The following is a 25,426-nucleotide window of genomic DNA, read 5'->3' on the forward strand; positions in this document are numbered from 1 at the left end:
TCGTTTTGTTTTAAATTAAGATTAGTCTCATTTTTGACATCCTGTTGCACAGAAAACAACGGTGTTCACGATAAGCTGAAAGCAGACTGAAGGGTACGACTGTCACACCACACGCACGCGTACGAGAGCCCCACGCTTCCTTCTGGATGCCTGTGCGCACATGACGCTAGCCCAGGGAAGATCCCAGTGGCCAATCTCTGACTGCTTAGTGAAACCTTTTTTTTAAGATAAAAGTATAAAAAGAAGGAAAGAAAGAAAGATAAAAGTAGATTAAAAATTTAGGTGTTTTTTTCCCCCTACCCTGATTGTCTTATATACCTTCTGGGGATGCCTCTACCCTGGAAAGTCTTAGATGCTGCTTCTCTCCCTGCATTCCCAATTGTCTCTAGGTATAGCAGATCTGTGTTTGTTTGGGAAATAAATGCCTTGTCCTGTTATAAATGGTAGAGCTGTGTTGCTTTGTGTTGTCCTCTTCCTGTCTGCTTTCTTCTAGAATTTATTTTCCCATAGTCTCATTCTTCTAAGCTCCAAACTTGAAGTTTATAACAAATGTTTCTTAGAAGATGACGCTCCTGATTATCCATAATGTAGAACCAGGAATCATAAAAGAATATAATTTTGGAGCTGTAAGGGGACTTGGAAGGTTGACTAGTCCAAATCCCTTATGAAAATCAAAAAATACAAAGGAACTGTGGTTAAATCCATAGAATGGAATACGATTCAGCAATAAAAAGGGAATGAGCTTTTTTTTTTTTCCCTTAAAGATTTTGTTTATTTATTTGAGCGAGAGAGATGAGGGGAGAGAGGGATAAGCACACTCCACGCTGAGCAGGGAGCTGGACGCGAGGCTCCATCTCACGACCCTGAGATCATGACCTGAGTCGAAACCAAGAGTTGGAAGCTTAACTGACGGGACCACCCAGGTGCCCCAGGGAATGAGCTTTTGATAAAATGCAACAACGTGGATGAATCTTGGAAGAATGATGCTGTGTGAGAGAAGCCAGACAAAAAGCACTACATACTGTGTGATTTCACTTATAAAAAACCGGAAAATGCAAGCGACAGTGATGGCAGTGGGTGCCTGTGGATGAGTGGGAAAGGATTAAGGAGGGGAGGGAAGGCAATAAGGTGAAGAGGGACAAGAGGAAACTTCTGGGTATGACAGTCATGATTGCGGTGATGGTTTCACAGGTAGATACAAATAGTGCACTTTACATAGGTACGGTTTACGACATCACTTATACATCAGTAAAGCCACTTAAAGAAATAAAGGAAATTAGAGGCAGTTCACCTGTGGAGTAAATAATAAATGCCTACAGTATACCAGACTCATGTGCTCTGTGCTAGGGGTTCAGAGAGAGTGAAGACGTGGCCCGTACCTTCAGGGAGCTCCCCATCTAGTGAGGTTGTTAGAAAATAAACATATCAATTAGATCCAGTATGTTAAGTGCTAAGAAACAGGCACAGACAGGGCACAGGAGGAGTCTAGAACATGGGGGCCAACGGGTGCCTCTTCAGGGGGAGGTCAGGGAAAGCCTTACGGAAGAGAGCAAGCTGAGCCGAGGCGTGGAAGAGCCTTCCCATCTGAGGGAACGTCATGGGCAAATTGGTGAGATGGCAAGTTCCAGGGAACTGCGTGTGGTTCGGCCTGACTAGAGCAGAGGACACTATAGCGAGAGAAGGGACTGCAGAGGTTGGTGGGGCCAGACGGTGAAGCTTTGGCTTCCCTGCCAGTGCTTGGGTGTCTTTGTGCTCCAGGGTTGAACTAACAGGTTGTCTAAATCCATAGTCTGGGGGCGCCTGGGTGGCTCAGTTGGTTAAGCGACTGCCTTCGGCTCAGGTCATGATCCTGGAGTCCCTGGATCGAGTCCCGCGTCGGGCTCCCTGCTCGGCGGGGAGTCTGCTTCTCCCTCTGACCCTCTCCCCTCTCATGTGCTCTCTCTCTCTCTCTCATTCTGTCTCAAATAAATAAATAAAATCTTTAAAAAAAAAAAAATTTAAATCCATAGTCTGTGTCACAGGGACACTGTCTCTTCCAAACACTTGGCATAGACCTCCAGGTTTTCAAGGCTGGGACACTCCTATTCCTGCTTCATTCCAGCCTGGGAGTTTCTTCTGTTCCCCAGGAATGTTTCAAAGCCCAAAGGGAAGAGCTGTTTTAGGTCTGAGCAGCAGCTGGGAAACATCTGCTTGCTTCTTGGAGCTACCCCTGGGAGCACAGGCCTCTGGTGCGTTTGCATGTTGGAGGCAACCAACAGTCCAGCTGCCCCAAAGGCAGCTTTTTCCGCAAGTCCGAAATCTTGCCTTTCTTTCTGGCTGGTGGCCTTGATCCCTGAAGTCCGGTATTTCTGACGATGGCTGTCTTGTGTGCAGTGATCTGTGTCCTGTCTGGTTCTCTCCTACCCTCTGGTCCTCTGTTAACTAGTCACCACTGGATTTCTCCAGCCACGGAGTAATAGAGGTCATGGGAGAGTCCCTTATTTTATTTGTTTTTAGAGTGGTTTTCGGAGAGGACTAGGACGTTGGATCCAGAGTACGACTGTCAGACCACATTAAAAATGTAGGCAGCAGCGCAGTACGCGGATGGCTCATGTCAGCTGGACCTGTTGGTGTCACCAGAGGAGGGAAACACGGCGAGGGCCTGTCTTAATGGAATAGATGCCAAGCTGCATGGCAAGCCCTGGCTCACGTTTCTCCAGCTTCTGCCACCCTTCAGCCGGAAGAGAACAGCTCATATTGAAGCTGGAATTTAAAATGGGATTGCTGCTTAATGAGCGTTGATGTGATCTAGAGATCAAGTTGCTTACACCTCAGGAGAGTGCCCATGCTCCCAGTCAGGAGGATTGTTACTCTTACGGCAGTTAGGATCACAAGACGTGAGAAGTGTAGGTTTGGTGGTGTATTCTTTCTTGCCTTGGGGATCCTTTGGCATCTTCTCGGGGTTGGGCCAAGAGGGCAAGTAAAGGTGCCCCCACTGATTTCCCTAACCACCTCGAGGAAAGCTGTGGCCAGCACAGATGCCTGAAATAAGTAGGTCCAGCAAAGGCCAATGTGGATTATCTTGGGTGGATCAATAGAACAGACGGTGTCAGGAGGGAAGAAGTTTTCAATGACATTGTGGAGTTTGGTTTTTCTATCTTCTCACCAGGGCTGGTGAAAACAGTCCAAGTGTGGGCTGGCCCAAGCTCTGTAGCTCTGTTTATTCTCTCCTCTTGTCCTCCCCCATGCTAGCTGCCAGCTTGACTATTAAATGGCTCAGGGCCATTTTTTTTTTTTTTTTTTTTTTTTGCTGTGTCAATCCTGGAAGGTCGTCATTGTTGTGATTTAGGGCTGGTTTCCCGAATGGGTGGATGAAATGGATATCTAACTATCGATTTGTTTCCTTGCATTTCAGTCGTTCCAAGGAAGTCAAGGACGAGCATACCTCTTTAACTCAGTGTGAGTGTCTCTGGTACATCCATGGTTTGGTACAAATTTTGTCGGGTTGGGGGGAAAGCAGCACTCAGTGATAATTAAACAATGGCCCCCTGCCCCCTCTGCAAAAATAAAAACCCTGCAGGACATTACTCTCCACATTAGGTAGCCAGTTATCTTTGGGGAATTTTTCTTGGTGGGGGGGCAGCATCTTTGGCTAAGAATAATACATTTACTACCCACAGTAGGCACATCAGAGGGCTGTAGGCTCATAGGGAAGATGTTGAAGTGCTTCCAAGAGCCTCATCATGGAGGCTTCATAACCAGGTCTAAGATGAGTCATCCGGGAGGAGAGGAGGTCGAACAAAAGACACGGGGATCCACTGCAGGAGCTGGCGCTGGAGGAAAAGGCCCGGGTAGTGAAGAGCCTCCCCCACTGCAGTCGCGGCCTGTAGGGCTCTCCGTCACTGCTGGGCACATCCTTTGTAGCCTCTTACCTGGGAAAGGAAGGGGGGACGCTCACAGAAGTGTGATGAACTGTGAGAATGACAATCTCACATGTTAAGCTGGAAATACTACGGGGCTCGTTCATCCTTGTAATCAGGACAAGACTGTGCAGATGTCCCATTTGACATCTTCAGCTGCATTCAGTCCTCAGTAAGCTCTGAGCTGAGGACCCGTGCTCATGGCTGTGGTCTTCACAGTGTGGCCATCAGTTGGTCCCCTTAGGTCACAAGATTAGAAACATTAGTTAGAAACCTTCCAAGCAAAGTCTCAACCGTACAGACTATTTTTCATAGACTCGCTGAATCAGAACTTTCAGATCTCAAATGCATTTCAATGGAGATGTTTCCACGTGGCTACCTTTTAGGGGCTGTTATCACTTTTGGTCATAAACAACGCCCTTCTCAGTGTCGGCTTCCCTTGAGGCATCCGTGCTCAGTTATTTTCTCGCTGCAAGCTCAGCTTGAACGACCGAGGATGAATGTGTGACTAACTACCCTTTCTCTCTCTCTGTCCCTTGGCACAGAGTTAATGTGGGCTGCGGGCCTGCAGAAGAGCGAGTGTTGCTAACAGGACTCCATGCAGTCGCAGACATTTACTGTGAAAACTGCAAAACCACTCTGGGCTGGAAATATGTGAGTACTGAGGAGTCTGGTCGGTGCCGAGAGGACTGTGAGGGAGTAACCGAGAGCCTCGTGCTGGAAGATTGCTTTCTTCTCCTGGCTTCCTGTGACCTTGTGGGATTATCTTCGTCCAGGAACAGTCAGTGGAACCCAAAGAGCCGTTCCTGGCACACCCCTGTCTACCACACTCATTCTTCCCTTTTCTCTGACAGTCCCCTTCTCCTGCTCATTCCTTTGCACCTGCCCATGAGACAGACAGATACACATCTGCTTTACAATTTAATTAATAATAATAGCAGCACATAACATTTCCTGACAACTTACTCTTTCCAAGCCTATATTATTTTATTCACTCTTCACAGCTTCCTTAGACGGTGGGTAAAGCTTCCTTACCCATCCATAAAATAGGGATGAGGAAACGGAGATTTAGGGAGGTTAATAGTATATCCGAAGTTATCTAGCCATTACATGGCCAAACCAGGATATAGGCATCCAGGAATCTCACTGCAGAGCCCATGCTCTTTGCTCAAGTAAATGTCCCCAAAACATTTCTCAGGTCCTAAGCCCTGTGCTAGGCATCATCAAACATGTTAATTAATGTCGTCTGTTAGATAGATTCATGGCTGGATTCTCCCTAGTAGACATTCGTTCCTTCGCTGTTTAACTCAACAAATATTTTTAATGTCTTGATACCTAGAGTGAGCAGTCCTTCGCCAGGGTGAGAGGAGGTATAGATGATCCATGGAAATACACTTCTGTTGTTATTGCTGGTAGACATATTTATTATTGGCAGATACTTTCACGTGCTTTTTTCTGCCCAGTCATGGTGGGGATGTTGAGTCTTCCTGGCTCCGGGAGGACAATATATTCCATGTAAAATGCCATAAATTCCCTGTCCTATCAGTTGCCCAGGGTCAGTGTGGGGCTGGCTCATATGACCTGTGGTTAGTTAGCTTGTTTGTTAGCTTGGGAGAGCCCGGAGGAGTCGTCAGAACTGCCCACAGAGTGATGATGATGTGTCAGTGTAGGTTTGTTGATTGTGAAAAACACACCACTCTGTGGGACTCCAGGAATGGGGGAGGCTGTGCGTTATGTGGGAGCAGGGAGTACAGGGGAAACCTCCTTGCCTTCTGCTCCTTTTTGCTGTGAGCCTAAAACTGCTCTAAAAACATGAAGAAATCTATTTAAATAAAAAAGATGTTGAGCAAAAGAAGCCCAACATAAAAGTATGAGTCCATTTAACCGAAGTTCAAAAATGTGCGAATCTTAACTGCCACAGGTAGAGTCTGCAGTGGGGCTGCATTGCCTTTAGATGCCCTCTTTCACATTTCCCTTGAAATGTTCAGAATTAGCAAGAAACACCCTAGATGGCATGTTTCACGATGCCAAGATGGTCACAGATCCCTATGGTTGCCCTGATTGCTTCCTGTGGGAAAAACTGGCCTTGGCTGTTCTGTTCCCCCTGTATGGCCGGTGGCCTCTCTGGGTGATCTGGGGGCTACAGTTCTGGTTTTGATTATTCAGAAATGTTCTGCCCTTCTGTTTCCCCAACCTCTTGGTCATCTTATTCCATTGAAGATGTGCAGGATTACAGACAGAAGATAAATCTGAGTTCATTGGTTTTGCTCCTCACTTCAGGTAAAATGATTCACTTCTTTGACAGAGGTTCATTAAAAGCCTTTGTGTTGGATACAAAAGTAAATGCGATCTAATGCTTGCCCTTGGGAGTGTTTACAGTCATGGTGTCAAGAAGGAATGCTACAGGTAAACGGATAAAACAGCGTGACAGGCATAATGATATACACAGGACAGTAGGGAAACCTCAGTCTCCCAAATATATTACCTCCCATGTCCCAGGCCCGTGCTCCAATCTTTCATTCCATTATTTCTTCTGACCCTCATAGTAATCCTGTGAAGTACTTTTAATTATCCCAGTTTTGTAAATGGAAAGTTTGCGATTGTAAACGCAAGTGGTTAAGTGATGCTTCTGGGGCCAGGGTTCAGTCTGGGGTATTTCTGCAGACTCCAGATCTAGTGCTCTGTCCAGTTAGGACATTTTGCAAGTGCCCTGTGGCTTGGGGGCTGTTGAATTTTTTTTTTCTTTTGACTTTTGTTTGTTTGTTTAATAGGGATATATTCTTACTTTCCTAGTTTTCTTTTTACCTCCTCCCTATCCTAAACACACTACATGGAACAATAGGTCTTAGTCTCGAACCACATTCCTTTGTTGTGTACACACACACACACACACACAGACACACACACACACACACGGAGCTGAGGAATAATGAAGTGTCAGGGAAATGACTGCTGAGTCCACAGCTCTTGCGTGTGTGTGATGTGTTTGCACATTCTCTCTCACCGCCCCTCCCCTCGCCACTTTGTGGAATGATTCCTCTCTCAACAAGAGGCTCAAGTGTGAGCTCTTATTAGGAGACTCAGTTTCCCAGAGCTCTAGGAACAGAAGATACAGTTCATACAAATGCTGCCCAGAACCTACAAGCAGGAGGGTTGAGTTACTTACTAAGTCGGAAGACTTGGGAAAAGAGCTGATGTCCACAGCTTGTGCACATTGAGCTCAGCCACCTAATGACTGTGATGACCAGGGCTTTTCATATAGTACACCAAGATGTTTTTATACATCTGTGCCTGGGAAGAAGATATCCCTTTGAGCCTGTACCTCTGCAGGGCTTTTTTTTTTTTCTTTTTCTTTCTTTTTTCTTTTTTCTTTCCTGTGGGGCTTATTAGCCTGCAAGCCCACCCACAGTGTTTGTTGTACATTTAGGATGGTAAATTGCCAGGTGGTTTCTGTTGCATTTTCTCTCTGGAGGCCTGGCAACTGGGTGGGGCGTGAGGGCTGCCAGGTTCTTCAGCCTAGAGTTCATGTAGCTCCTTACTCCCTGGAGAAAGGCGGTGAAGGAAAAACAGACTTAACACACCTGACATAGAAACAGCAAGATAAATGAGAGAGAGACCTATTTGGCCTCCCAATACTTTGTTCTCTCCCTGAGTGTCTTTTCTCTAAGTGTAACAGTACAGTTGAGGATTATGACATAGAAACTTCATGGATACATCCATAGAGCACATTTCTGGTTAGCATCTGAAACCAAGTTCCTCTCAGATTTTACACACGCTCGCGCTCACACACACATTCACACATTCACTCAGCAGTTATTTATTGAAGACCTCTTATCTGGCAAGCAGTCTTCTAGGCACAAGGGATACCGCAGTGAACAAAATAGATGAAAACCTCTGCCTGCCATGAAATTTGTGTCGTCCTGGTGAGAGACAATAGGTACAGTAGATGTGCAGGTTGTACTGTGTGTTTGAAAATGATAAGTGCCGTGGAGAAGAATGAAGCAGGGAGAGGGGCGGGGAGGGCGTTCTGGGGTGGAAGTTGTGCTTTTAAAGTAGAACAGTGGGGAAAGACCTTACTAAGGTGGTGACGTTTGGGCAAAGCCTTAAATGAGCAGAGATCCTGAAGAAATTCTATTGTAAATATTGAGAAAAAATGTTTAGAATATTTAAATTGCAAAATATTGAAACTCGGTTGTAAATACTGAGAGAGTCCCGGGGCTGTCTCGGAGCTGGAGCTCAGTGAAGGGGGCGTGGGGTGTCTGAGTGGCGGGAATTCTCTCAGTCTGGGCCAGGCTGGTCCTGTATGCTTCTGTGCTACAAGTCACCTACTTGTCTTTGGTCATTTGGTGTCTTTTCTCTTCCTTTGTGTCTCCTAGGAACATGCCTTTGAAAGCAGCCAGAAATATAAAGAAGGCAAATACATCATTGAGCTAGCACACATGATCAAGGACAATGGCTGGGACTGATCGGAGGGTATCCACCTAACCCAGTGTCCACGTGAACACCATCCAACCGAACATTCTACCCAAGCGTGAGAGAGTGACTGAACACTTGGTTCCATCCATTTAGGGGCCTTGCCATCTGGGGCATTCTCCCACCCTGACGCCGTCTTTCTGGTGACCGGCCTCTAAATCGCTGTCTCTCTGTCTCTTTGCTTTGTATCTGTTTGTGAGTTGATCCTGGCTTCTCTCTCTGTTCTAGTGTTGGCTGAAAACAAAACAACGAAAGGAACAGATGCCTGACCGCATGGTGGCAACCCACCTTGGTAAGGGCCCTAGGGCCCATGTAAGAGCTGCCTGGTGGCCTCTTGTCAGGAGAGCAGTGGTACAGCATGGGGGTGTGAGGAAGAGAGGAAGGGGGAGCCTTGAGGGTCCCAGGGGTGGGCAGGGGATGGGCCGTTAGAGGTAGGAACAAAATTGTGCTGCTCCCGGGGTCCCGGTAACTTAGGCTTGAAATAATCGACTTGTCTAAAAGGACAAAGAGAAAAAAAAAATACCTCATGACTGCATTCTCTCTGATCAGAAGCTTCTGTTCCCGACACCAACTGTGCCAGGTTTGCATGCGAGCGCAAGAACTGGCCCTAACTCTAGGGGCGCAGGGGCCTGGTTCTCCTGGGTTGAGTTGGGGGTGTCATGGAAGCAGAGAGTGAGAAGCCCAGGTGGTTTTGATAACTCTGATGCCTCACTGCTCCCTCGGGTTATCTTTGCCTCTTCAGCCGCCGTAGGTGAGAAGAGGGGGACTGCCATTTGCAATGGGTGCAAGATCCAAACATCCCAAAGGCTTTGGCCACCAACCAACTAAAATCAGTAATGGAGGAGGACAGGGAACAAAGGGGGGCGGTAGTTTGGGAGCTCCTGCAGAAATGGCTGATACTGGGCCAGAAAAAATAAAAAGTAGAACCAGTTAGCAATTCTGACTCTCTAACCTTTTTTTCTGACCCTTAGTAAGAGAAGAGCCTTGTGGCAAGGAAGGGGGTGGGGTGGGGCAATGCTGGGAATAGCTTAGATTTGAACCATTACAGGTTAGTGCATCTTTCCCCTTTGGTATGCAAAGGCTTCAGTGAGATCAGCAATTCTTTGTACATAGAGTTTTGGGTGTTTTTCTCCAGTTCTATCAAAGTCCCAAGACTTTGAGTTTAGTGATAACCTGGCCAGTAGATTCCTCATGCCGCTAGCTGCTCTCCTTGGACTTGAATGCTTTGTGTGGAGAGAAATTGTCAGAGTGGTCCAGCAGTGGGGAGGGCCTAGGTATGATATCCAACATCAAGTTACAAATTCCAGTATTAGCCCCTGCCTCCCATCTATCTCGCAAACCAAACCAAAGTTCATTATATTAGGGAAACAGAGAAAAGATCCTTAATAAGGCTTATGAGAGAAAGGAGTTTGTTAGTTAACCAACACTGTGAAGTGTATTCTACCAGCAGGTAAGCCAGGACACGGTGCACGACCGAAACTCGTTTAACCGAGTTAATTTTATTGCTTAGACCGAAAATGTAATTAATGTTAAGATATGTGCAGGTTATGTTAGGTAATTCTCAGCATCTCATTTCTCTAAGTAGGCTGATCCTATAGGAAATTTTCCTATAGGGAAATTCACCTTAAAAGTCACAGAAGAGTGAGTTCGTAGAGGCAAGAATCTGTAAAATTGATTCATCAGGATTCAAGCAGCCAACCAGGGACATTTCCAGAATTCAGACAAATTCCCGTAGGGAGTGAGTCCGTGGTGGAAATGCCTTTTCATGTCTCTGTGGGCTGATTGCAGAAGGGGGGACCTGAGCTAGGCGTGGCCCTGCCCTGGAGGGTGACGGATGGCAGGACTGACAGGAAGCTGGGTGGCTCCAGGTAGACTGCTTCTGTGACACAAAAGGATTCTTAGAAATTGAATCTTGTTCCCAGAGGCTTTTTACCCACATTTTTTGGTACTTTAGCAACCCTGGGAGATTAAGTGCTCCCCACATTACTAAAAAGCAGACTGAAGTTCAGAAGAAGTATTTCATTTCCGCTCCCAGAGAAAGAGCTCTTCTGGCTCCCAGGGCCAAGATCTCAATAAAAAGCATTTTCAACTTTCACATTCCTAAGCTGGCTTACCAGCACAAAAATCATAGATCCTCCTTTCTGTCTGCCCTGAAGGTAGTGGCCTTCACTTAGAGATTTTGATTAGCCCCTTTGCTCAGGGAATGTCCTGGCTGTTGATACTCCTTTCCATAGAAAGAAAATGGGGGTTAAGCACGGGTAGGTGTTTTGTCTTTGAGACTGAAAATGGAGTGTGGTGACGTAGATACCAGATACGGGGTGCCCTAGAATTTTCAAGGGGCAGAGGAGACTGATGTGCCACTGTTCTTCCTTGGGGATGAGGCCTCTGACGGTTGCATGGATCAGAGTAGGCTCCAGTTAGACCCAGGTTCTGGGTTTTTTTTCTTCTTCTTTTTTTTTTTTCCCAGTTCTTACCCATTGAGCATCCAATGGGTGCGTGGCACCGTACTTGGTGCGAAAGATCTGAGTAGAATGTTGGTTTTTCCATAACTACAGGGGAAAAAAAACAACTCACTAGGCTTTCCCTCTGTGTCAATGAAACCAAAAGTGCTTCTTATAACTTTAGCTCCATTCATGGCTTGTCTACCTAACGTCTAGCAGTATTGGAGAGACCACAGCTGAGTGATGGAGACGCATCAACTCATGGCCTCAGTCAGTTCATTCTTTAATTTCCTCACCAAATTATTGACTCAGAGCATAACCAAAGACCTCATCCATTCACCCCTGGTGGGTTCAGGGAATTGGAGTTTGACTGTAAAGCCTAGGAATTGGAGTTTGACTGTAAAGCCTAGCCTAGGCAGGGAGTAGGGCAGGGGAAAGTGCGAAGTGAGAAAGGCAAAGGCGTGAAGTTCTGTACCTCAGCCAGCAGCTGCCTTCATTTGCAACTGAAGTCCAGCTGGCAGACTCTCTAGGTCCATGTCCCCTGTGCTGTCCTAGGTCATGTGGCCTCGGTGGCCCTGGATTACACCCAGACCCCAGGATGTTAGTCTCAGGCTGCTGACGGGTTGATTTGACATGAATCAAATACAGCCAGACTTGATGCCCACAGATTGTCAACTGGGCCCGACTGAGTGCTGCCCCAACTCCGAGACAGCAAGATCATGGAGATAGGATAGAGTAAATCTTGACTGGTGGGTCAGTGTGTGAAAAAGAGGTGTCCCCTTTATAAAAAGATTTTCAAGTGGATATATATATGAAAAAAAAAAAGTTGCTTGTGAAATATACTTTTGTAAATAATATTTAATTTTTTAAATAATATATTTGGTGCTGTTTTCTCAGATCCCCTGAGAGCACTTTTTATTTTCATTTTTAAATTCTATGGTTTCCTCTGCATTTCTTGAAGTATATTTTAAGGGAAACAGTGATCACCAATATACTCTTTTAAAAAAAAAAAGATCTGTATCACTTTAGTCTGGACAGAGGCAATGCCTCTCTGCATTTTTTTTCCAGATGGAGCAGACTCTGCAGTACATTACCAGGTTGAGAATTGAAATATTTTCTTGCACCAATATTGGCTAGAAAAGAAAATAAATAAAATCAGATTTAGTAACAGCTTAGTGATTCCTCTTGTTGGAAGAATTTCCAACAAATCGGAATCTTGTTTTTAATGCGTGTGTGTGTGTGTGTGTGTAAAAAGCACTTTGGACTGTGCCTCCTGTTTTCTTTTTTATTGGGGACACTATACCTACAGTTTACACCTTGGGCACATAAGGCTTTCTTCTCTTTCTCTCTGCTTGTTTTGGACCAACAGCACAAACCAGGAAGATTTTGTTTTTCTGAGCATGGAGCTGTTGCCACTTTGCTCCTTTTTCTTTGTGTGCTCAACTTTCCCAGATAGTAAAGGAAATCTGTTGTTTGTGAAGATCAAGCAGAGTCAGGTCTATGTGTTTCTAACTGAGATGTGAGTGTACTCCTTATGTACCCCAGGGTTCCAGTGGTTGTAGAAGCCACATTGTTAACTGGTTTGGGTTGAAAGAACATCAGTAAAATAATACACATACCTTGTAGGTAAACAGTTTATTTTAAGGTCAGATTGCCTCAGGTTCAGGAAGAGGCTGGGAAATAAAATCTTGAACACAATCAACTTACATATTTTAACAAAGAGTCTGCCTCAAATGAGAAAACAAGCTAGTGGTCAAGGTAGAGGAAAGAGATGTTTCATTTTCTTAAGCAAAATACAGTCATGAAATCTGCCAGCAGTGAAAGGTAAAGCCAAGAAGAAACAAGCTATTCCCATCACCAAATTCGATCTGCCTGTATATTTTTATATAACATTTTGGTGAAAGTGAGAGTCGGTTCCCTTTTCCAACCTGCAGAGACGATCTTTCAATACGGAATCTCTATTTATGCTTGTGTTTACAAACTGTATTTGTTGGGTTTGGGTTTTGTTATTTTCCCTATCTTTTTTTTTTTTTTTTTGGTGGCATTTTTCAGGTCACTTTGCTTCAATAACAAAGATAATTATTTTCAAATAATTTGTCTTCACCTTTTCCTGTATTTGTACATAGTGATTCAGTATTAGAGAAAAGTGCATTGTTTCTGTCATATTTCCAATCTGTGTTGGTGCTCATTTGAGAAAATAAAGTTTTCAAATATTCTTTGGAGGGCTCATCTGTCTTAATTGACCCAGCATGTTTTTAACTTGACTTTTAACATTGAAAGTAACTGAAAAGCCTGTAGGAGGTCATCTAACCCCATTCACAGAGCTCTCAACTGAGACCCTGCGGGGTTGTTTGTTCCAAGGACAGTTGGCCAATTAATGAATAAAAATCAGGTCTCCTGCTTATCTGCAAATGCTGCTCTTATCTTTAGATATCAGAAATGCCTGAGTGACCTTTAGGATTTTTGTCTACTAAACCCCATATTCTTAAAACTCGCAAACTTTTCTGTTTATGCCAATTTCTTTGGGGGAAATTGGATTGCATTAAGTGAAGAGATAAAAGAATTGTAAAACAACAAAACTAGGTCACAAAGAGGCAGCATTATCTCTGAATAACTGGCTAACAAAGGAGGAAAGAAGTATTCACAGTTACAGTATATGGAAAATCAAGTCTTCTCACTCACTGAACAAATATTTATTAAACATCTGTTAGGTTCTAGACACTGGGTGAGGCAGTTGGACTGTTCTAGTAAATCAGCTGCTTTTCTTTTCCTCCAGTATCTTCCATATGCATAGCCTTGCACAGCCAGTCAGCGTACAGAGTTTTGTTTGCTGGTGCCTTCATTTAACAGACGAAGTATTTTTGCCTAGACATCAACTTTTTCAAAACCATGCCTCCACAACTTACAGCGTTCTCACCTTATATAGGCAACTTAAGTAGTGAAGAAAGAGGATATTAAAACTGCCCAAATGTGTGTATTTGTGTGTTTTCACATTGGTGAAAGTATTTTAAAAGCCTGTTCTGTATAAAATAAGAACCTTGTCTTCCCATGAATTTTCACCTACCCATTCTGGGCCAGGCTGCAGTTGACTTTATTTGTCCTTGAGCGTATTATCTTATTCCTGTGACCTGTTTTGCTTCAGTGGATGTGTCTGTTATCATTTCATTCTTGTTTGCCTTCGGCCGACCGGGAGGAGAGAAAAGATAACATGTGCGGGAGACGACTGGTTCCAAACCAGCAATCCTTGGGTCCTCCCCTTTCCAAGCTCTTACACCCCAGTGGCCATCCAGGGATCAGGCCGGACCACAGCTAGGGTGCTTTGCCTACGTGACCTCACTTAAGATCCCCGCCGTGAGGCTCTTCCTCACATCATCCCAGGAGTCCTCTCCACCCTATGAGAAAAGCAATGACAAATGCCGATTATTCTCATTTGATTGATGATGAAATTGAGGTCAGGAGGGTTTCATGGGAATGACAGGGTCAGGAATCCTAGCCTGGCTTCACCGCCCTAGGTTCTTGCCCTGCACTGTGTTCCAAATGTCAGCCTCTCTCTTCCTCCAGCCTTCTTAATTCTTGTGTGGCTTCATAGGACACTTCCTCAGTCTGCCCATCATGACTGCTTAATGTGTAAGGGGTCAGGGAATGTGAATCAGCAAATTAGGTGGCTGCTACCTGAAAAGGATTGTGTATTCCATAGCAGAATCTAAGCTTGGCTTTGTTGGTTCTTAATACTCTGCAGTAGATCACATGTGTAATCCTTGGCCCCTTGATTAATAGTAGGTACTTAACAACTGCTTGGTGAACATTGAATTAATGTGGATTCAAAATATGTCCTAAGAGGACAAGAGAGGAGGTTAGCACTGAATGTTTCCTGCATAAGGTAAATGGTTATATCAGGAACAGTCAGTTTACTATTTGCATTTACTTATTCACCAAGCATTTTTTTTGGACGTCTGTTATGTGCCTAGTCTAGTCAGGAAACTAACCCCAGGGAGCACAAAATCAGTGGTACTAATTGTGCAGAGCAGGAGAACAAAGGGCTATGCCTGGCCCTCCCTGGTTGGCCAGATCAACATCAGCCACCACCCTCACTACCCTCTCTGGCACCTGTTTCCTGCAGAAGCAATTGCTCATAAATCCTTTCATCTGAACCTAGAGCAGGGCACAGGGCAATCTCTGGAGTTAGGGCACCTGATTTCAAATACTGGCTTCACTTAGTGAAAAGGTTATCTACGGAAAGGGCTCAGCCCAGTGCCTGGCACCTCGCAAGGAGTCAGTAATGAAATGGTTGTCATGATTACAGAGTGCTATTTTGAGTTGGGAGTGGGATGAAGTGGACTATTATATTTGATCTTTATGTACATTATTTGCTTAATTTTGCAACATGCCTATGAAGCAAATACTCCATTTTACAGAAGACAAAACTGAGGTTCAGGGCATAAATAACATGCTCGTGGATGAGCTGGCCCGCCCCCTCCATTCTGTGGCCCCAGCCTGCCATTTCAGGAAGCAGGAATAACCACCAAATAGGAAACTTTTTGGCAAATCAGATCACACACACACCCCAAACTGTCATGGCTGTCTAGTGGTCTCCCGTTTTATTCTTTTTATCACGAAATAGAAATTCTGGCTTTTCCATTGGAAGCCAGGAGCTCAGAACTGAGGAAGAGTTGAGTTGTACCATACCTTGATTTTATAGGATTTCACACCTGTTAATTGCAGGGCTATGATTGTTAAGACGAAAAAGTGTTGCTTTCAGTTGTTCAGACTGATAGAAAAGATGGAAATGAAAACCATGCCCATGCAGAAGTGACTCAAGTATCCTAACATTCAGTACCATCTCTGTGCGGACGTTTGGGGGTAACTCTCCAGGCCAGCTTGGAACAAGCCAAACATTAATAAGAGTTCATGTGGCACGAAGATACTTCTAATCTCCCCCCTCTTCCACCCAGGTGATAATGGGATCACTTTAATGAGAGACAGGATAGCTGGGAAAGCTGAATTTTTTGAGGCCTTAGCAAATCATTTGAAAACTATGACAGAACTAGTGAGTTGTATTTATTTTGAATTAAAATCATGCTAATGGTTTATTCCAAGCTCAGAAATTAGCAGGGTCAAGTAGAAAGAAGGTAGGTTTTGGAGTCGGACAGATGGGGATTTGAAGCCTGACTGCATGATTATATATTGATCACTTTGAGGAAGTCCCTGCAATTCTCGGGACTAGTTTCTGTCATCTGCAAATCAGGGATACGAGCAACCACACTCATGTTATTGTCAGGATCAAATAATAGCCATAAAATGCCCAGTACATTGCCTAGATCAAATAGGACTTTGCAAGTGTCATTCCCCGCCCCCCGCCGCCCACCCCCCCACCCCAGCACTGTTAGCGAGAGGAGGGTAAGTCATCAACACCTGCTCATGGGCCTGGGAAGTAGTGGACTGACATTAGAACCCAGCACCCAGGTGATCAGGCTAGTGGCCCCTGCACCATGCTACTTGCTTTTAGCTCTAGGGGGTGAACATTTATGGAAAGAAAAAAGGCCATCAGCTAGAAGAACATCCTTGAATTTTAGAATCTTGTTTGAGAATTTTTATAGTAACCATCTTTGGTGGTCTTCAGTCAGGCATAATTTGCTCTTTGTTCTTGCACCCTGGTCTTGATATGCCGGCAACATGCAGAAGGAGCAGGATGTTCTCAAATCTCACTCACCTCCCCAGCCTCCCCTGGACTGCCTGCTTCTAATTCTAATTCTCCAGAGCAAGGCCCCGCCAGCACAGCAACCAAGCAGGGATGTTTTATTTATGGCTTTTATAATGGAGTCTCTTGGGAAAATTTTGGTTTCCCATTCCCAGAAGCAAAAATTCATCCACAGAATGTTCTTAAAATTTATTACCAATTATATTTTTTTCCCCGACCACATTCTTTGAGCCACCTTAATAGACTTTAAAATGTCCCTTCACAAAAGTGGGATAATTTGAGTTGTCGTTCATTTGCCTGGTATGTTCTGTACCAAACCAGCAGTGTCCAAAATGAAGAATATAGGTTGATCATGCTGTTGCCGATGACATAATCCTATGTTGAACATGCTGTGTTTAGACCCAAACTGCAGCCAACCCAGCAGGAGCTTGTTTTTTGCTTCGTCCAGTTCCCTGTCCCTGATTTTCCATTGCCATTGGAAGAAGAGCACCCACTCCTGGAGGCACTCAGGCTTGACGTTGTTTCCATGGTGACGAGACTGACCCAAGACTCCTCAGGTTTCATTTCATTTTCGATCTCAGTGATATGATAAAGGAATCGTACCGGCAAGAATGCCAGCCATCTGAGGGAGGAGGACTGAGGAGAGGAAGAGCCATGGACCTTCTGGGACCCTACCTATCAGAAGAACTCCTGTGGGAGCTTCTGGTTAACAAGGGGGTGTGGGTCATCCTCTGGCAAAGAAGAAGTGGGAGTTACCACAGAGATAACTGGTTTGGACCTGTTGTGGCCAATGCATCAGATAATTCATCTTGCCTGGGGTAGACCCAGGTTTAGCCCAAGGGAGATTGCCCGAAAAAGCTATGCCATGAGGCAGGCAGAACTCAACCTGAGAATGCCTGTAAAGATCCTTTCTGCCTGTGGGCAGGACACTAACTGGCAGGTGGGGACTAAAAAGCAGGCTTCCGAGCTCCATTTAGCTCTGTGACCTTGGCTAAGTCGGTTACCTTTTGAGGCTGCGCTGGCCGACCTGTAAAAGAAAGTTGTGGTGAGGGGCGCCTGGGTGGCTCAGTCGGTTAAGCGGCTGCCTTCGGCTCAGGTCATGATCCTGGAGTCCCGGGATCAAGTCCCGCGTCGGGCTCCCTGCTCGGCAGGGAGTCTGCTTCTCCCTCTGACCCTCCCCCCTCTCATGTGCTCTCTCTCTCTCATTCTCTCTGTCTCAAATAAATAAATAAAATCTTAAAAAAAAAAAAAGAAAGTTGTGGTGAGACTAAGCGTGGAGCCTGGCACCCTAGAGCTGAAGAGATGTTGGTTATTGTGACGGTAGTGGTGAAGCAAGGCGGGGCCGTGTGTTCTGCAAAGCGGAAAAATGCATGTGAATCCCTGGACAAATGAGAGGAAGAATCCTGGTAGGATGGTTTATAACTATCCTTTTTCTCTGCATGTATTTTCTCAGCATATTTTAGTTTATATTTCTTCATACTTGGCAAATAGTAAATGTCCCCAAAGACAATAACTTACACATTTCTTTCAACAAATCTTTATGAGCCAGACTTTGTGCTGGAGATAGACAAGATCCCTGCCCTCAGGGAGTCTTCGCAGTCCCTTCAGGGAGTACTTGTTCAACCAGGGGTAGTGGGTAGTTGCCCAATGAAGGAAACATCAGAGTCACCACTGCAATTACTGGTTTGGGCTGGAAAGTACAGTTAGAGAAAGGCTTCCCAGAGGCCCCTTGCTGCCTGTCTTCCACTGGGCCCCTCCAGCTCTTGACCCAGGCCTGTACTGTGGTCCTTACCAGATTGTATTGTCTGGCTCCTTCTGGGGCAGGAACCCAGACTCTTCACAGTTGACTGCACTAGCAGCTCAGTGAATGTTTGATGAACAAATATTCATGTGGGTATAGGGATGGTCATCGAACAAAAGAATTATTCCTTTCAACCCCAACCCAAGAGGACACTAGTGCTATTTATTGACTGTTGTGGGGGAAAGAAAGATTTATTTATTTCAAGATTGTTTTACCTTCATTCCATTGGAAATAATAAGGCAAATGAGAGAGAAGTTTAGAAGATAGGAAAGGTCACTAAAGCAGTCATCTGTTTCATATCTCACGGTGGGAGTAAAGGTTCTCAAATGGTTTCATTTGGTCCAACCTAAGTACAAGGAGTGGGCAGCATGGGATGGTCGGCAGTCATTCACGTAATAGTAAGGAAAAGGGTCTCTCCATGTGGGGTACGTTAGAGAGCTGAGCAAGGTTTTGGGGGCACAAACATGAGTCGTTTCGGCTGGCTGGTCAGAGGGTGATGTGCTGTCTGCTGCCCAAGGAAAGTCCTCAGCATTATGGCCTGGTGAGGCCATGTATGGGCTCACTCAGTCGTAGGTTGGGCAGTCAGTGAACATGGACTCTAATTCTTTCCATGAGGTCTCTTTAGGTTTAACCTTTTTGTCTCCAGAACCTACTAATCTCTCTGATCATTTTCTTTGCCTCTCTCATCCCTATCTCTTTAGGGAATCTCTTTCGAGTGAGGGATAGAGGTGGGGACATCTTCATTTCACTTACAGTATTTTCTCCCAAATGCTTTGTCTTGCCTAGAATCTTTTTTTTTTTTTTTTTAAAGATTTTATTTATTTGACAGAGATCGCGAGAGCAGGAACACAAGCAGGGGGAGTGGGAGAGGGAGAAGCAGGCTTCCTGCCGAGCAGGGAGCCCGATGTGGGACTCGATCCCGGGACCCCGGGATCATGACCTGAGCTGAAGGCAGACGCTTAACGACTAAGCCACCCAGGCGCCCTTGCCTAGAATCTTTTATTCTTACCTTTGATGGCCTAGAATTTTGAAACTCAAAGCCAAAGAAATACAAATCACGGTTAAGATACAGAATAATTACATCACCTCCAAAAGGTCCTTCATGTCCCTTTTATAATGAGCCCCCTCCTATCTCCAGCCCCCAACAACCACTGATCTATTTTCTGTTAATGTTGTTTTGCCTTTCCCAGAATGCCATATAATATGTAACCTGGTCAATCTGTCTTTTTTTTTTTTTTTTTTAAGATTTTATTTATTAGAGAGAGAGCACGTGCAGGAGCAAGGGGGAGGGGCAGAGGAAGAAGGAGAAGCAGACTCCTTACTGAGCAGAGAGCCTGATGCGGGGCTCGATCCCAGGACCCTGGGATCATGGCCTGAGCCAAAGGCAGCCACTTGACCGACAAAGCCACCCAGGCACCCCAATCTGTCTTCTTTCATAATGCTTTAACATAATACTTAGAGATTCATCCATATTATTGCATGAAGCAGTAGGTCATTCCTTTTTATTGCTGACTAGTATTCCATTGAATGAATATACCACAGTATGTTTACCAGTGATGGACGTTTCTGTTGTTTCCAGTTTTCGGCTATTAGGAAAAAGTGGCTATGAACATGTATGGGCAGGTATTTGTGCATATTGTGTATATATTTTTACTTCTCTTGGGAAAATTAGATTGCCGAGTTATGTGGCAAGTGGTTGTTTAAATTTAGAATTAACTAACAAACTTTTTCCAAAAAGGTTGTATCGTTTTGCATTTCTACTAGCAGTCTGTGAAAATTCTGTTGGTTTATATTTCAATTTAGTCATTCTGATAGATGTGGATACTCTCTCTCTCTTTTTTTTTCCTGATTCCTACTGCCACATTCCTCCCATGGAATAAATGTACAGAAATTCCTATCTGACCAAACAAGGAAAAGAGCAAGGAAGAAATTTAAAAGTGGCTTTACATAAGAAGCAAAAATATCTTTTGGTTCATAAGAAGACATAAAGACAAGAATAAAAAAATGAAGAAGTAAGAAAGCAGGTGTTGGAAAGGCGGACCCACGTATAGGATCTCATAAGCTCTCCAAAGTGACTCCTTCTTGTCATCCATCTAGGTAGGAAACAGTTTGGCCAAATACTCTGATTAATCCATTTAGAAAAATCCACTTCTGCGCTGGGCATATATTATAAAACCAACCCCTTCTATTAACTCTTGTGTTCTAACCTAGTCTCCTTTAAACCAGAAATGGGAGATTTTACAGAAGGATGGCTGGGGGGACAGCATTGCTAAAATAGCCATGTGTAAAATAATTATGAAGGATTGCACATTCAAAGGAAAACCTCACCCTGATCCCAAATTATATTATTTCTTAGTTCTTTGGAAAGTGATTTGCCATGAAGGCTTTGAAACCTTTTGAGGAATCATCTTGTTCTTTTCCTTGTTACTCCCCATTCGCTTCATTGGCACACACATTTTCAAGATAATCTTGCAATTTATAATCTTGGCCATTTAGTTCAAGGCCCCAGTGAAACTCTTATGACCTCTAAAGAGGCTGCTAGAATCAGCATCTAGAAAACTCGGATCTAAAATGAAGACTACAGCCCTTTCCTTCTGCATGAGAATTGAAAGAAGGCATTTCTTCCAGGGGTGTATGGAATATACACTGGGGGATCAGTTTACCCAGAAGTTGCTTCTTGTACTCCTCTGTGTGGCCAACAGGAGGAACAGAATACCCTGAATAGTCTACCTGAGAGTCTCTACATCCTGCTGCTTCTCCTTTTTCCTTCTTTTGCTGTTCGTATCCAGAACTGCCTATATCAGTCGCCTCTCCTTTTCCAAATGCAAGAGAGAGCAAGAAGGGAGAAGGGTGGGAATTTTGAAGAATTGAGGTAATACGCTGACTGGTTGACAGTGCTTACTTTTGGTTTCTAGGCAATAAATCATAACCTACAAGCAAAAGGCCACTCCTGCTTTCAGCTACCATCTGGATCCATATTCCCCAAGGCCCTGTCTCCAGGGTGACCCAATACTATGGTAAATACAAAACCTGCTGAGATTGAGTGTCCATGTTTGAGAACCAGACTCTAGACATTTGGTTCAAAGAGTGATGGTGACACAATGGGGTCAAGTGAAACTGTCAGGAAAATAGCTACTAATAATAGCTCATATGTATTGAGCACTAGCTCTGTGCCAATCATCAAATGCCCCACATGTTCTTTTTTTCATTAGCCCTCACATTAACCCTATAATAGAGGTCCTGTTATTAACTCAAGTTTTAAAGTGAAAAACAAAACAAAAAACTGGGATGCCTCGCTGGCTCAGTCCGTGGGACATGTGACTCTTGATCTCAGGGTTGTGAGTTTGAGCTCCACATTGGGTATAGAGATTACTTAAAAATAAAAAATCTAGGGCGCCTGGGTGGCTCAGTCGTTCAGCGTCTGCCTTCGGCTCAGGTCATGATCCCAGGGTCCTGGGATCGAGCCCCGCATCGGGCTCCCTGCTAAGCGGGAGGTCCTGCCTCTCCCTCTGCCACTCCCAGTGCTTGTGTTCCCTCTCTCGCTGTCTCTGTCAAATAAATAAATAAAAATCTTTTTAAAAAGGGGCGCTGGAGTAGCTCAGATGGTTAAGCATCTGCCTTCGGCTCAGGTCAGGATCCCAGGGTCCTGGGATTGAGCCGCACGTCTGGCTCCTGGTTCGGTGGGGGAGCCTGCTTCTCCCTTTCCCTCTGCCTCTCCCCCTGCTCATGCTCTCTCTCTCTGTATCTCTCTGTCTCAAATGAAAAAATAAAATCTTTAAAAAAAAACCTTAGGGGCGCCTGGGTGGCTCAGTTGGTTAAGCCACTGCCTTCGGCTCAGGTCATGATCCTGGAGTCCCGGGATCGAGTCCCGCATCGGGCTCCCTGCTCAGCGGGGAGTCTGCTTCTCCCTCTGACCGCCCCCCTTCTCATGCTCTCTCTATCTCATTCTCTCTCTCAAATAAATAAACAAAATCTTTAAAAAAAAAAAAATTAAAAAAAACTTAAAAAAAATTAAAAATAAAAAATCTGGAAAAAAATAAATAATAAATAAAATTAAAAATACCCTGAGGCTTAGTGAGATGGTGACTTCCTAAGGGCCCCCAGCTAGCAGATGATAGGCCCAAGTTTTAAACCTAGGTAATGTGACTCCAGAGTCTTCATTCTTAACCACCCTACAGTATAACTACCACTAGAGCCCCATTACAGGTAAAATCCCCAAGTAGATCAGTCTGCCAATGGGAAAGTATGAGAAAAAATGTTTTCCAGATTTCGAAATCTATTTTGAAAATCAGTTCATTTCAACAGTCATTCATTTATTCATTTAACAATTATTTTTGAATATGTATAGATGCTGGGGATACAGCAGTAACAAGATAACTATGGTTCCTGCCCTCACGGACCTTACCATCATAAAGAGAAAGTTTGTAAAGAGAAAATTGCAATAAAAAAAAAATGATGGGTTTCATCAGAGGTATGAAGGGGCAATACCAAAGAAGAGGAAGAGGTACCTGAATCTGGCTGTGAGAGTGAGAAAATGCTTCATAGAGGAGGCATCTTTAGGAGCTGGTTCTCAAAGATTAAAGAGGAATCACAAATAGACAAGGTATGTGTGGATGCATGCAAGTACGTAAGGGAGGGCGTGGTGTTGTACCCAGGAGAAAAGGAGGAAGCATTGTGGGCAGAGAGCGCAGCCCAGCCCCACTATTCCAACCCGAGGGAGCACATGTTTGGTGGATGCCAGCAACACAGGGTTCAAGGTAAACAGCAGAAGGGGAGAAAGAAGCTGTGTAAAGTGGGTGAGGCCAGGTCTTGAAGGGACTTGTAAGGAGTTTGGGTTTTAACTCATGGGCAGCAAGAAGCCATTCAAGGATTTTTTTTTTTAAATGTTTTATTTATTTATTCATGAAAGTCAGAGAGAGAGAGAGAGAGAGGCAGAGGCAGAGGGAGAAGCAGGCTCCCCGCCTAGCAGGGAGCCCGATGCGGGACTCGATCCCAGGACCCTGGGAACATGTCCTGAGCCGAAGGCAGACGCTTAACCATCTGAGCCTCCCAGGCGCCCGCCATTTAAGGATTTTGAACAGACACATGACATAACCAGATGGGCATCAAATTCCAGCTTGGTCAGTTACGGCAGGAAGGATGAGAGAAAGAGAGGCTAGATGGGAACTGGGAGATAATTTAGGAGAACGTAGTAATATTGCTGATGAGAAAAGATGCAGTGCCTAGCCAAGGGCAGTAACCGTGGAGATAGAGAGGAAGAGATGAATGAGAGGATGACTAAAAGGCAGACTCCACAGGACTTGAGGATTATCCAGTGAGGTGGCATAGGGGTTCAGTGCACAGACTGTGTGGTTTCAGACTGCATTGATTTCATACACTTCTTAGCAGTGTGACTTGGCCAAGTTACTTAAGCCATCTGCCTCAGCCTCCTCATCTGTAAAATGAGGATAATAATAGTATTTATAGCATAGGGTTATGGTAAAGATCAAATGAGATCCAAATGCCTAGAACAGTGTCTGGCATAGTAAGTGCTCAACAAATTTTCTCTTTTCATTATTTTAGTGATCGAAAGGGAGGGATCTAGGTGGGTCCCAGGTTCCTGACTTGGGTCACCATGCCAACACGAACTAAGTGCAGGATACTCTCCTTGAGAAAGCTATAGTCTAATAGAGCACCTACTAGAAGCACTTGGAACTGATCCTAATAGGCCACAACTAAGATTTGCTGTGCTTGTTTAGCTGTGGAAGTAAAAACTGACATTGCTGAGTAGCTCCAGATTCTGGGCTGCCTGACTCAAAGCAGTATTTTCTGCCTTTATTCTGATCGCATTTCCCCAAAGATATTTTTCAAACATCAAAAATATTTCATGTGATCCTAATGTTCTGAAAGTCATCCCAGATCGTTGAAAGAAAGTACTAGGAAATGCTCCCTGAAAAGGTAATTTCTTCAAATATATATATTTTAATTTAACCAAGCGTTCTAGAACTTTCTATATGTTTTTCCCTTAGACACTTTAGTATAAAAGATTTTCAATTAATATGTATCCTTCCATCTATCCATCCACCCATCCACCCATCCATCCATCCATCCCCATCCATTGATTCATCTATCTGCCCACCCAGCCCTCTATCCACCCACTCATCTATCTACCCATCCACACTGTGTGGCATAGTGATGAAGAACATAGAATTTGGAGCCAGACACACCACTATTAAGCTTTACTATACCTAGTAGCAGTGAGACCTTGAGGCTGTCCTGTCACCTCTCTGAACCCAGTTCTTTGTTTGTAAAATGAGGATTCAAACAATCTCCAGGAGCCCCTGGCTGGCTCAGTTGGTAGAGCTTATGACTCTTCCTCTCAGGGTCCTGAGTTCAGGCCCCATGTTGGGCATGGAGCCTACTTTCAAAACAAACAAACAGAAAAAACCCACCAAGTATCTCCTCACAGTTCTCCTGTGAGGATTAAATGAGACAATGAATATAAAGTATGGAGCACAGCACTGTGCATGTACTAACACTTGACTACTAGTAGCTGCTTTTATTATTCTGCAAGCCACGCACCATGCCGGACACTGAACATGCAGCAGTGAACAAGAGTTAGGGGCCCTTCCCCAAGGAAACTTCCAGTCTAGAGGAGGAGAAAGATATGAATAAGTAATTTCTCCCAAACAATTTCATCTCATTATACAGCACTGCTCTCCTCCCAATTTATTAGGTTCATAATTGAGGGCTTGTCTTTGATTCATCTCTTTTCTATCAACCCCACCTCATTACTCCTGCCCCCCACCCCTGCACTCTATTCTCTAACCTTGTTTTATTTTCTTCATATCATTTCTCTCTCTGTCCTCCCTTCCTCCCTCCCTCTTCTCACTATTTTTCTTTCTTCTTCGATCTCTACATATAGCTGGTCTCATGAGGGGCAGGACTTTGTCTTCTCACCTCCGTATCCATGTGCCTTGAATGGTACTCAGCACATAGTAGGTGCTCTGTAAATATTTTTTAAATTAACGATTGAATGAGTGAAGGAATCCCAGTAAAATGTGTGTGACCACAAGAACAATCCTGCTGGGGCAGCATGGTGACAACTGCTCAAGGATGCTTTGGAAAACATTCC

General features: G+C 44.5%; 1 protein-coding gene across 4 annotated transcripts in view; it reads left to right on the forward strand.

Annotated features, from left to right (window-relative positions):
• Positions 1-25,426, forward strand: part of YPEL2 (yippee like 2) — a 95,411-nt gene that overhangs the window by 49,958 nt on the left and 20,027 nt on the right. For 2 of the 4 annotated variants that reach the window (XR_014140687.1, XR_014140688.1), the window contains exons 3-5: positions 3,395-3,438; positions 4,445-4,553; positions 8,276-8,664. Coding sequence is in view for 2 of the 4 variants with exons in the window: in XM_081806059.1 (XP_081662185.1) it covers positions 3,395-3,438; positions 4,445-4,553; positions 8,276-8,365 (243 nt within the window). In the remaining 2 variants the exon portion in view is untranslated. Of the gene's footprint in view, positions 1-3,394; positions 3,439-4,444; positions 4,554-8,275; positions 13,030-25,426 lie in introns of those variants that run through there. The other 2 variants (XM_081806059.1, XM_081806058.1) reach the window with 1 other exon arrangement.

This window comes from Leptonychotes weddellii, chromosome 15 (genome assembly GCF_054177405.1).
Source record: "Leptonychotes weddellii isolate Sample4059 chromosome 15, ASM5417740v2, whole genome shotgun sequence".
NCBI classification, from domain to species: domain Eukaryota; kingdom Metazoa; phylum Chordata; class Mammalia; order Carnivora; family Phocidae; genus Leptonychotes; species Leptonychotes weddellii.